The sequence below is a fragment of the Cucumis melo genome, chromosome 9 (assembly GCF_025177605.1).
Source record: "Cucumis melo cultivar AY chromosome 9, USDA_Cmelo_AY_1.0, whole genome shotgun sequence".
Taxonomy (NCBI): Eukaryota; Viridiplantae; Streptophyta; class Magnoliopsida; order Cucurbitales; family Cucurbitaceae; genus Cucumis; species Cucumis melo.
In genome coordinates, this window is record NC_066865.1 from 12744197 (window position 1) to 12757441 (window position 13245).

Below are 13245 nucleotides of genomic sequence, written 5' to 3' on the forward strand. Positions count from 1 at the left end.
TTCATGCACTGTTGGCTTCTGATTGGAAGGGTAGAGTTGTCATCACCAAAGAATGTAACGACCCAACTCCTTATACTGAATCGAAGTCATTACTCAATATAGAACCAGTGGTTTAAGTCATAAAATTTATTAAAAAGCATACGGTTTAAGAAATTCCATTTGTGAAAAAGTTAAACAAGATAGCCATGCAAAAAGTGTAAATGCGTTCTGATGTCCTACTCGGGCCCTATCTACATAAAAGATGGCAAGTAATGAAAAGGTTTCAAACTCAATTACGAAAATCTAAAATAAGGATAAGCGGAAGCAGTAGTCCCTATGGCCCTCCACGGTCACTTCGGGTCGCTCGCCAGCTTGCCCTTGCCCTTGCCTCGTCCTCTACCTGAAAACATAAAATGAAGAGAGTGAGTAAAAAAAAATACTCAGTAAGGGACCCACTACTGGTCCCACTAGGTGCCTGTTAGCTTCCTGTCAGAGTCCTGAAACTGGTACCCAATCTCTGGCACGTTCCCGAACACGTGCAACATGCGCTCCCGTAGGAACGTAGCTCTGGTCTTCGGTGCCCCGGGGGACACCTAGGACAGTCGGGATGCGAGGACCCCGTCGAGTCACTCGAGTCATATCTATCTCATGCTAGACTGGTGTCCCGTCGGACCACACAGTCCTCAATAGGTGGTGATCCCGTAGGACACCCATGCAGGTACGACTCTAACAGACTAAGCTAACAGGTACCCTACTTGCAGTATACATACACATGGCATCAGTATGAAACATATCACATAAATCATCTCTACACTCTCCATCTCGACATTCGCCGCATGGCCACAACAGCTCTCGCCAAACATGACGGGCTAAAGTCTAATCACATCATCAGTTATATCATGCTAACATTTATTTCAGGCATTGTACTGTTTAATTCATAACATGAGAGAAATTGGAGCATACATAGTCTCACACTTCTAAACATGAAGCCAGTAGTGGAATCTCTTACCTGGAGATTCACCCGACGAGTCCTAACCGCAAGACACGTGTGCTTTCCAAGCAACGGGATCCTAAATATTTAATAACGCCAAAGTCCGTAATTAGGTCACCAACGATTAACGGTTAAGACTACGTTGAAATAACTTACCCCAGAAAAGGTTGCAGTGGATGAGTCCCTACTGAAGAGAGTCTCTCGCCGCACCGGTCACTCGGTCCAAGACGCCCTTAGGAAAAATAACTTAACTTAGTCCTAAAATAATTTAATTTACGTCCGGACCAGGGAGTCTTACTGGGAAAATGCCACAATAATTAATTAAGTTACCAAAATGTAGGTGGATGGAGCCAAATTGGTCTTGGCGGCTCGGCTGGAAGAGGACAGGGACCGGCTCGGCTTGGCGCAGGCGCGGCTCGGCTTTGACACAGGGGTTCACGCGTGCGGCTCGGCTTGCAACAGGGGGAGACGCGGCTCGGCTACGCAGAAGCGCGCGGCGCGGCTTCACACGCGAACGCGGCTCGCACGCGGACGCGGCTCGCACGCGGAATCGGCTTCGGGTTAGGGCGCGCGGATGCGGAGCGGCTCCGGGTTCGGGTTCGACGGCTGGCGGCGCGCGAGGCTTAGCTGCTGGATTCCCGTCGGCGCGGCGGCTGGCTGACGAACGATCCGGCTGCGCTGCGTCGGATCTCAGCGGTGCGGCGTGGCTGAGCTATCCTCCTCCGATCGAAGCGGCGCGGCGAGTTCCGGCTTCGGCTTTCAGAAGCGGCGCGGTACTACGGCTGGCTGAGGGAGACGGCTTCGGCTTTTCCGCTTCCCGGCAGACGAGCGGCACGGCTGCGGCTTCGACTCCCGACTGAGACGTCGCGGCTCGGGGCTTCGATTCGGCGAGGGCGTCGGCTTACGGCTGCGTGGCTTCGGTTTGCTCGGCGTGCGGCGGCTTGGCGTGAACCGACCCTCGACGGCTGGGAGACTGGCGCGGCGGCCTGAGGCGGACGACAGGCGGCGGCGGCGGCGTGGTTGGGAGTTAGGGTTTCCTCTCCTTCTCTTTTCTTCTCTCTTTTTTTTTTTTGAATTAAATTAGCACGGGTTCCAAGGCTCTTTAAATAAGAGAGAAACTAATTTCCTTTCTATTATTTTATTATTTATTTCCAAAAGTATCTCTCTTCTCTCTCTCTTCAATGAAACACCCTTGACCCTTTCCAAGCTTATAAATTAGTTGCTACTAATTAATTGATTAAATCCTCCTTTAATAAATAAAAAAAAAAAATAGAATAAATTCCAACCTTAGTTTAATAAGGGTTTCCCCCTATTAATTCCAGCAAGACAAAAGAAATAAAAAAAAAATAAAATAAAAGAAAAACGAAAAGAAAAGCTGGGCGTTACAATCTTCCCTCCTAAAAAACTTTCGTCCTCGAAAGTTCTAATCCTCGAACAGCTCGGGGTACTGGGCCCTCATGTCCTCTTCTTTCTCCCATGTGGCCTCTTCCACTCCATGGTTCTGCCAAAGGATCTTGACCAGTGGAATTTCTCGACTGCGAAGCTTCTTAACCTCCCTTGCCAAGACCTCGACAGGCTGCTCCTCGTAGCTCAAGTTCTCGCTAAACTGTAGTGGCTCGAAGTCCACCACGTGTGTTGGGTCTGCGACATATTTCCTCAGCATGGAGATATGAAATACGTCGTGCACTGCAGCAAGGGATGGGGGTAGCGCCAAGCGATAAGCCACGGGGCCAATCCGCTCCAGTATCTCGAACGGCCCTACGAAGCGTGGACTAAGCTTCCCCTTCTTCGCGAACCTCAGAACACCCTTCATGGGTGCAACCTTCAGAAAGACCATATCTCCTACTTCGAACTCGAGATCCTTACGTCGTACATCAGCATAACTCTTCTGTCTGCTCTGTGCTGTCAGCATACGAGCTCGGATCTTCTGTATGGCTGCGTTGGTAGTCTGCACTAACTCGGGGCCTAGCATCCTCTGCTCTCCAACCTCGCCCCAGCAGACCGGGGATCTACAGCACTTGCCATACAGAGCCTCGAACGGTGCCATACCGATGGTAGCCTGGTAGCTGTTGTTATAGGCAAACTCCATCAGATGCAGACGGGAGTCCCAACTTCCTGAAAACTCTAGCACGCAGGCCCGCAGCATATCTTCCAACATCTGGTTCAATCTCTCTGTCTGACCATCGGTCTGGGGGTGGAATGCCGTGCTGAAGTCCAGCCTCGTACCTAAGGCAAGTTGAAGTCCCTTCCAGAACTTCGATGTGAAACGAGCGTCTCTGTCTGAAATGATGGATACGGGTACTCCATGTAGTCTCACAATCTCTGTCATGTATAACTGCCCCCACTTACTGGCAGTGTAAGTGGATTTTCCTGGCACGAAATGGGCCGACTTCGTGAGTCTGTCGACCACAACCCAGATCACCGTGTAGCCCTTTAGGGTCTTGGGCAGTCCCGTAATAAAATCCATCGACACACTCTCCCACTTCCACCCTGGCACACTCAGGGGTTGCAGCAACCCTGCTGGATGCTGCCTAGGTGCCTTCACCTGCTGGCACACCAAGCATCTACTGACAAAGTCTGCCACATCCCTCTTCATGCCCCTCCACCAATAGACACTCCTTAAGTCCTGATACATCTTCGTACTTCCAGGGTGCATGGTAAACGGGGAACTGTGAGCCTCGGTCAAAAGCTCCGTCTTAACTGCGCTGTCTTCCGGTACACACAAGCGTCCCTCAAACATAAGGCCATCGTCAGCGGATATGGAGAAGTCTTCACCTTGCCCTGTCTCCACCATACGACGCTTCTCGGCCAAGTAAGGATCATTCCATTGAGCAGCGATGATCTTTTGCCTCAAGGTTGGCTGAACTGACAACTGAGCCAACTGTGCGGTAACCTCACCCACTGAGACTGCAATCTCGGCTCTCTCAAAATCCCTGAGTAAGGGGGCCTGCTTGGTGATTAGCGCTGCTGAATGTGCAACCTTCCTACTCAGCGCGTCAGCCACTACATTTGCTTTACCTGGGTGGTAAAGGATCTCGCAGTCGTAGTCTTTCACCAGCTCGAGCCACCTCCTCTGCCTCATATTCAACTCCTTCTGAGTGAAGAAATACTTCAGGCTCTTATGGTCGGTGTAAATCTGAATCTTCTCACCGTACAGGTAGTGCCTCCATATCTTCAGTGCAAAGATTACAGCTGCCAACTCCAAGTCGTGGGTAGGGTAGTTCTGCTCATGAACCTTCAACTGGCGGGAGGCATAAGCAACTACCTTACCTTGCTGCATCAGGACACAGCCCAGTCCCTTCTTGGAGGCATCACTATAGATCACAAAGTTTCCCGAACCATCGGGCACTGTCAGGACTGGTGCAGTCACTAGCTTCTGTTTAAGCTCCTGAAAGCTGCGCTCGCATGCTGGGCTCCATACAAAAGGGGTTCCCTTCCTGGTCAACTGGGTCAACGGGCTGGCTATACGAGAGAAGTCTTCCACGAACCTCCTATAGTAACCTGCCAAGCCCAGAAAACTTCGAATTTCACTAACCGTGGACGGTCGAGGCCAATTGGTCACCGCTTCAATCTTTGCGGGATCCACTGAAACTCCTTCACTGGAAACCACGTGGCCAAGAAACGTCACCTTCTTTAACCAGAATTCACACTTGGAGAACTTGGCATACAACTGGTTGGCTCGAAGAGTCTCCAACACCTGGTGCAAGTGCTCCTCGTGCTCAGCCTCGGTTTTCGAGTAAATCAGGATGTCGTCAATGAAGACTATGACGAACGAGTCTAGAAATTCCTTAAACACCCTGTTCATCAAATCCATGAACACTGCAGGAGCGTTAGTCAAGCCGAAAGACATCACCACGAACTCATAATGTCCGTACCTCGATCGAAAGGCCGTCTTGGGAATGTCACCATCCCTAATTCTCAACTGGTGATAGCCCGATCGCAGGTCGATCTTGGAAAAGACAGTGGCTCCCTGCAACTGATCGAACAAGTCATCAATCCTGGGCAAGGGATAGCGGTTTTTGACTGTCACCTTGTTCAGCTCTCGATAGTCAATACAAAGGCGCATCGACCCATCCTTCTTCTTCACGAACAATACTGGGGCTCCCCAAGGTGACACACTGGGCCGGATGAAGCCTTTGTCCAGCAACTCCTGTAACTGGACCTTCAACTCTTTTAGCTCGGCTGGAGCCATTCTGTAAGGGGCCCTCGAGATAGGGGCAGTGCCCGGCTCTAACTCGATGGCGAAGTCTACTTCTCTGGGCGGCGGAAGTCCTGGGAGTTCGTCTGGGAAAACGTCGGGGTACTCCCTCACCACTGGTTCGGAAGATAGGGAAACTTCTGGCTCTCTAATATCCACTACGCTTGCCAAGATGCCCCAAGTACCCTGGCTGAGTAGTTTACTAGCCTTCATGGCTGAGATGACCTTGGGTATACATACCATGCCTGCCCCCCTGAATTTGAAACTAGCCCCGGAGGGAGGGTTGAAGATAACTTCCTTGCCAAAACAGTCTATATTTGCATGGTTGGCTGACAGCCAATCCATGCCTAGTATCACATCAAAATCCTGCATGTCTAACACTAGCAAGGTCACGTCTAACATACGATTCGCTATCTCTACCCGACATGCCTTTATTTGTTCTTTGGACAACAGGACCTCCCCAGATGGAGTAGAAACCGACAAAACACTACCCAAGGGTTCTACCTCCAAACCCACATGTTGAACGAAAACTGAGGATATAAACGAGTGGGATGACCCAGAGTCAAATAGCACAAAAGCATAATGCCCCAAAATTGGGAGCGTACCTGTCACCACTGTGCCAGCTCGCTCGGCCTCCTGCCGGGTAGTGGCGAAAACTCTCCCCTGCTGGGCCGCAGAAGGCTGGGGCGGTGTCGTCTCAAAGGGTTTCCGAGGACACACATCAGCAGTATGCCCCGGCTGTCTACATCTGAAACAGACTCCACTTCCAGCCAAACAACGACCTCCGTGGACTCTCCCACAGGTAGTACAAGCGGGTAGCTCTCTCAGCGTCCTCCCGGCTGCTGCCAGCTCCCGTCGGTGTCTCTGGAAAACACCTCCTGATCTCAGTGTTCGCTGCGGTGCTACGTCAGGCTGCGTCTCAACCTTTCTCTTTTGTCCCAAGGCTGACCCTCTGCCGGCAGCCTTAGACGAATCGGCTCTCTCAGGCAGGCTCAAATCCAGTGCTATACGTAGTGCATCAGCATGCGTGGCTGGGCGGAGAGCTCTGACAATGCCCTGAATGTCTAGCCTGAGTCCTCTAACGAATTTCTCCGTCCTGGCAGCCTCATCCCTTACCATATCGGGAGCAAAGCGGGACAGCATATCGAACTCGGCGTCGTACTGCTCCACCGTCATGTCGCCTTGCTCCAAGTTTAGGAACTCTTGCAGCTTGGCGTGCTTCACATTGGCAGAGAAGAACTTAGCATAGAAGTTCTCCTTGAACTGCTCCCAAGTTATCTTACTGACATCGCCCCCCAGCATTCTCTCAGCGGTCTCCCACCAGGCGGTGCCTCGGTCCTCCAAGAAGAAGACTGCACACTGCACCTTCTGGTCTTCTGGGCACTTCATGTACCGGAAAATAGTCTCTATGGACGTCAACCACATTTGGGCCTTTGTGGGGTTGTCCATAGATCCGTCAAAGGTCTTAGGATTATACTTCCTAAAGTCCCGTAAGTGTTTCGCCTCGGCCGACAGTTGAACTGGTACTGGTGGAGCTTCCTCAGGGGCTGGAGGAACAACGGCTTGGGCCTGAGCAGGGGCGGCCTGGTTCTGCTGGGCGGCCTGGTTCTGCTGGGCGGCCTGGTTCTGCTGGGCGGCTAGGAAAGGCGCCAAAGCAGCTTGCAGCATGTCCTGATAGCGCCGCTCCATCGCGGCGAGATCCGCCTGGGTGACCGGTGCATTTGGGTCGACTGCCGGTGCAGCAGGTGGCGCCTCCGGCTGGCCACGACCGGCACCTCTGCCTCCCCTACCACCTCCTCGGCGTGCACCTCTACGTGGCGGCATTCTCCCTAAAATTCACCAACAAACTTTTCACCACAAGAACTTAACGCCCTATCTCTAGATCTAGACTATTCAGGCAAAATCGTAATCTTAACATTAGCAAGGCTTTAGGCATACCTGGCGAGTGCTGAAGGACCGTATAGCCATAGGGTGAAGTAAAACCAAAACAAAATGACTTACATCGTAGGTCAGTCTACAGAACCTAAAACACTTGGCTCTGATACCAACTGTAACGACCCAACTCCTTATACTGAATCGAAGTCATTACTCAATATAGAACCAGTGGTTTAAGTCATAAAATTTATTAAAAAGCATACGGTTTAAGAAATTCCATTTGTGAAAAAGTTAAACAAGATAGCCATGCAAAAAGTGTAAATGCGTTCTGATGTCCTACTCGGGCCCTATCTACATAAAAGATGGCAAGTAATGAAAAGGTTTCAAACTCAATTACGAAAATCTAAAATAAGGATAAGCGGAAGCAGTAGTCCCTATGGCCCTCCACGGTCACTTCGGGTCGCTCGCCAGCTTGCCCTTGCCCTTGCCTCGTCCTCTACCTGAAAACATAAAATGAAGAGAGTGAGTAAAAAAAAATACTCAGTAAGGGACCCACTACTGGTCCCACTAGGTGCCTGTTAGCTTCCTGTCAGAGTCCTGAAACTGGTACCCAATCTCTGGCACGTTCCCGAACACGTGCAACATGCGCTCCCGTAGGAACGTAGCTCTGGTCTTCGGTGCCCCGGGGGACACCTAGGACAGTCGGGATGCGAGGACCCCGTCGAGTCACTCGAGTCATATCTATCTCATGCTAGACTGGTGTCCCGTCGGACCACACAGTCCTCAATAGGTGGTGATCCCGTAGGACACCCATGCAGGTACGACTCTAACAGACTAAGCTAACAGGTACCCTACTTGCAGTATACATACACATGGCATCAGTATGAAACATATCACATAAATCATCTCTACACTCTCCATCTCGACATTCGCCGCATGGCCACAACAGCTCTCGCCAAACATGACGGGCTAAAGTCTAATCACATCATCAGTTATATCATGCTAACATTTATTTCAGGCATTGTACTGTTTAATTCATAACATGAGAGAAATTGGAGCATACATAGTCTCACACTTCTAAACATGAAGCCAGTAGTGGAATCTCTTACCTGGAGATTCACCCGACGAGTCCTAACCGCAAGACACGTGTGCTTTCCAAGCAACGGGATCCTAAATATTTAATAACGCCAAAGTCCGTAATTAGGTCACCAACGATTAACGGTTAAGACTACGTTGAAATAACTTACCCCAGAAAAGGTTGCAGTGGATGAGTCCCTACTGAAGAGAGTCTCTCGCCGCACCGGTCACTCGGTCCAAGACGCCCTTAGGAAAAATAACTTAACTTAGTCCTAAAATAATTTAATTTACGTCCGGACCAGGGAGTCTTACTGGGAAAATGCCACAATAATTAATTAAGTTACCAAAATGTAGGTGGATGGAGCCAAATTGGTCTTGGCGGCTCGGCTGGAAGAGGACAGGGACCGGCTCGGCTTGGCGCAGGCGCGGCTCGGCTTTGACACAGGGGTTCACGCGTGCGGCTCGGCTTGCAACAGGGGGAGACGCGGCTCGGCTACGCAGAAGCGCGCGGCGCGGCTTCACACGCGAACGCGGCTCGCACGCGGACGCGGCTCGCACGCGGAATCGGCTTCGGGTTAGGGCGCGCGGATGCGGAGCGGCTCCGGGTTCGGGTTCGACGGCTGGCGGCGCGCGAGGCTTAGCTGCTGGATTCCCGTCGGCGCGGCGGCTGGCTGACGAACGATCCGGCTGCGCTGCGTCGGATCTCAGCGGTGCGGCGTGGCTGAGCTATCCTCCTCCGATCGAAGCGGCGCGGCGAGTTCCGGCTTCGGCTTTCAGAAGCGGCGCGGTACTACGGCTGGCTGAGGGAGACGGCTTCGGCTTTTCCGCTTCCCGGCAGACGAGCGGCACGGCTGCGGCTTCGACTCCCGACTGAGACGTCGCGGCTCGGGGCTTCGATTCGGCGAGGGCGTCGGCTTACGGCTGCGTGGCTTCGGTTTGCTCGGCGTGCGGCGGCTTGGCGTGAACCGACCCTCGACGGCTGGGAGACTGGCGCGGCGGCCTGAGGCGGACGACAGGCGGCGGCGGCGGCGTGGTTGGGAGTTAGGGTTTCCTCTCCTTCTCTTTTCTTCTCTCTTTTTTTTTTTTGAATTAAATTAGCACGGGTTCCAAGGCTCTTTAAATAAGAGAGAAACTAATTTCCTTTCTATTATTTTATTATTTATTTCCAAAAGTATCTCTCTTCTCTCTCTCTTCAATGAAACACCCTTGACCCTTTCCAAGCTTATAAATTAGTTGCTACTAATTAATTGATTAAATCCTCCTTTAATAAATAAAAAAAAAAAATAGAATAAATTCCAACCTTAGTTTAATAAGGGTTTCCCCCTATTAATTCCAGCAAGACAAAAGAAATAAAAAAAAAAATAAAATAAAAGAAAAACGAAAAGAAAAGCTGGGCGTTACAATCTTCCCTCCTAAAAAACTTTCGTCCTCGAAAGTTCTAATCCTCGAACAGCTCGGGGTACTGGGCCCTCATGTCCTCTTCTTTCTCCCATGTGGCCTCTTCCACTCCATGGTTCTGCCAAAGGATCTTGACCAGTGGAATTTCTCGACTGCGAAGCTTCTTAACCTCCCTTGCCAAGACCTCGACAGGCTGCTCCTCGTAGCTCAAGTTCTCGCTAAACTGTAGTGGCTCGAAGTCCACCACGTGTGTTGGGTCTGCGACATATTTCCTCAGCATGGAGATATGAAATACGTCGTGCACTGCAGCAAGGGATGGGGGGTAGCGCCAAGCGATAAGCCACGGGGCCAATCCGCTCCAGTATCTCGAACGGCCCTACGAAGCGTGGACTAAGCTTCCCCTTCTTCGCGAACCTCAGAACACCCTTCATGGGTGCAACCTTCAGAAAGACCATATCTCCTACTTCGAACTCGAGATCCTTACGTCGTACATCAGCATAACTCTTCTGTCTGCTCTGTGCTGTCAGCATACGAGCTCGGATCTTCTGTATGGCTGCGTTGGTAGTCTGCACTAACTCGGGGCCTAGCATCCTCTGCTCTCCAACCTCGCCCCAGCAGACCGGGGATCTACAGCACTTGCCATACAGAGCCTCGAACGGTGCCATACCGATGGTAGCCTGGTAGCTGTTGTTATAGGCAAACTCCATCAGATGCAGACGGGAGTCCCAACTTCCTGAAAACTCTAGCACGCAGGCCCGCAGCATATCTTCCAACATCTGGTTCAATCTCTCTGTCTGACCATCGGTCTGGGGGTGGAATGCCGTGCTGAAGTCCAGCCTCGTACCTAAGGCAAGTTGAAGTCCCTTCCAGAACTTCGATGTGAAACGAGCGTCTCTGTCTGAAATGATGGATACGGGTACTCCATGTAGTCTCACAATCTCTGTCATGTATAACTGCCCCCACTTACTGGCAGTGTAAGTGGATTTTCCTGGCACGAAATGGGCCGACTTCGTGAGTCTGTCGACCACAACCCAGATCACCGTGTAGCCCTTTAGGGTCTTGGGCAGTCCCGTAATAAAATCCATCGACACACTCTCCCACTTCCACCCTGGCACACTCAGGGGTTGCAGCAACCCTGCTGGATGCTGCCTAGGTGCCTTCACCTGCTGGCACACCAAGCATCTACTGACAAAGTCTGCCACATCCCTCTTCATGCCCCTCCACCAATAGACACTCCTTAAGTCCTGATACATCTTCGTACTTCCAGGGTGCATGGTAAACGGGGAACTGTGAGCCTCGGTCAAAAGCTCCGTCTTAACTGCGCTGTCTTCCGGTACACACAAGCGTCCCTCAAACATAAGGCCATCGTCAGCGGATATGGAGAAGTCTTCACCTTGCCCTGTCTCCACCATACGACGCTTCTCGGCCAAGTAAGGATCATTCCATTGAGCAGCGATGATCTTTTGCCTCAAGGTTGGCTGAACTGACAACTGAGCCAACTGTGCGGTAACCTCACCCACTGAGACTGCAATCTCGGCTCTCTCAAAATCCCTGAGTAAGGGGGCCTGCTTGGTGATTAGCGCTGCTGAATGTGCAACCTTCCTACTCAGCGCGTCAGCCACTACATTTGCTTTACCTGGGTGGTAAAGGATCTCGCAGTCGTAGTCTTTCACCAGCTCGAGCCACCTCCTCTGCCTCATATTCAACTCCTTCTGAGTGAAGAAATACTTCAGGCTCTTATGGTCGGTGTAAATCTGAATCTTCTCACCGTACAGGTAGTGCCTCCATATCTTCAGTGCAAAGATTACAGCTGCCAACTCCAAGTCGTGGGTAGGGTAGTTCTGCTCATGAACCTTCAACTGGCGGGAGGCATAAGCAACTACCTTACCTTGCTGCATCAGGACACAGCCCAGTCCCTTCTTGGAGGCATCACTATAGATCACAAAGTTTCCCGAACCATCGGGCACTGTCAGGACTGGTGCAGTCACTAGCTTCTGTTTAAGCTCCTGAAAGCTGCGCTCGCATGCTGGGCTCCATACAAAAGGGGTTCCCTTCCTGGTCAACTGGGTCAACGGGCTGGCTATACGAGAGAAGTCTTCCACGAACCTCCTATAGTAACCTGCCAAGCCCAGAAAACTTCGAATTTCACTAACCGTGGACGGTCGAGGCCAATTGGTCACCGCTTCAATCTTTGCGGGATCCACTGAAACTCCTTCACTGGAAACCACGTGGCCAAGAAACGTCACCTTCTTTAACCAGAATTCACACTTGGAGAACTTGGCATACAACTGGTTGGCTCGAAGAGTCTCCAACACCTGGTGCAAGTGCTCCTCGTGCTCAGCCTCGGTTTTCGAGTAAATCAGGATGTCGTCAATGAAGACTATGACGAACGAGTCTAGAAATTCCTTAAACACCCTGTTCATCAAATCCATGAACACTGCAGGAGCGTTAGTCAAGCCGAAAGACATCACCACGAACTCATAATGTCCGTACCTCGATCGAAAGGCCGTCTTGGGAATGTCACCATCCCTAATTCTCAACTGGTGATAGCCCGATCGCAGGTCGATCTTGGAAAAGACAGTGGCTCCCTGCAACTGATCGAACAAGTCATCAATCCTGGGCAAGGGATAGCGGTTTTTGACTGTCACCTTGTTCAGCTCTCGATAGTCAATACAAAGGCGCATCGACCCATCCTTCTTCTTCACGAACAATACTGGGGCTCCCCAAGGTGACACACTGGGCCGGATGAAGCCTTTGTCCAGCAACTCCTGTAACTGGACCTTCAACTCTTTTAGCTCGGCTGGAGCCATTCTGTAAGGGGCCCTCGAGATAGGGGCAGTGCCCGGCTCTAACTCGATGGCGAAGTCTACTTCTCTGGGCGGCGGAAGTCCTGGGAGTTCGTCTGGGAAAACGTCGGGGTACTCCCTCACCACTGGTTCGGAAGATAGGGAAACTTCTGGCTCTCTAATATCCACTACGCTTGCCAAGATGCCCCAAGTACCCTGGCTGAGTAGTTTACTAGCCTTCATGGCTGAGATGACCTTGGTATACATACCATGCCTGCCCCCCTGAATTTGAAACTAGCCCCGGAGGGAGGGTTGAAGATAACTTCCTTGCCAAAACAGTCTATATTTGCATGGTTGGCTGACAGCCAATCCATGCCTAGTATCACATCAAAATCCTGCATGTCTAACACTAGCAAGGTCACGTCTAACATACGATTCGCTATCTCTACCCGACATGCCTTTATTTGTTCTTTGGACAACAGGACCTCCCCAGATGGAGTAGAAACCGACAAAACACTACCCAAGGGTTCTACCTCCAAACCCACATGTTGAACGAAAACTGAGGATATAAACGAGTGGGATGACCCAGAGTCAAATAGCACAAAAGCATAATGCCCCAAAATTGGGAGCGTACCTGTCACCACTGTGCCAGCTCGCTCGGCCTCCTGCCGGGTAGTGGCGAAAACTCTCCCCTGCTGGGCCGCAGAAGGCTGGGGCGGTGTCGTCTCAAAGGGTTTCCGAGGACACACATCAGCAGTATGCCCCGGCTGTCTACATCTGAAACAGACTCCACTTCCAGCCAAACAACGACCTCCGTGGACTCTCCCACAGGTAGTACAAGCGGGTAGCTCTCTCAGCGTCCTCCCGGCTGCTGCCAGCTCCCGTCGGTGTCTCTGGAAAACACCTCCTGATCTCAGTGTTCGCTGCGGTGCTACGTCAGG

At 51.4% G+C, this 13245-nt stretch overlaps 1 protein-coding gene across 1 annotated transcript; it reads right to left on the reverse strand.

The window, feature by feature from the left end:
• Positions 1-297: 297 nt before the first annotated feature.
• LOC127150919 (uncharacterized) lies at positions 298-6605 on the reverse strand. Its single transcript, XM_051089709.1, has 2 exons — positions 5774-6605; positions 298-379 (listed from the first exon to the last, which is right to left on the reverse strand). The coding sequence occupies exons 1-2, from the start codon at positions 6591-6593 to the stop codon at positions 330-332; spliced, it is 870 nt and encodes a 289-aa protein (XP_050945666.1). The 5' UTR covers positions 6594-6605; the 3' UTR covers positions 298-329.
• Between the last annotated feature and the right edge of the window lie 6640 nt (positions 6606-13245).

Bases quoted from the DNA above. Each gene is read 5' to 3' on its own strand.
- LOC127150919 (XM_051089709.1), bottom strand. From the start codon at position 6,593: ATGTGGTTGACGTCCATAGAGACTATTTTCCGGTACATGAAGTGCCCA. The intron at 380-5,773 runs GTACGCTCCCAA...TTATGTTTTCAG, and splicing joins AGCTGGCACAGTGGTGACAG to GTAGAGGACGAGGCAAGGGC.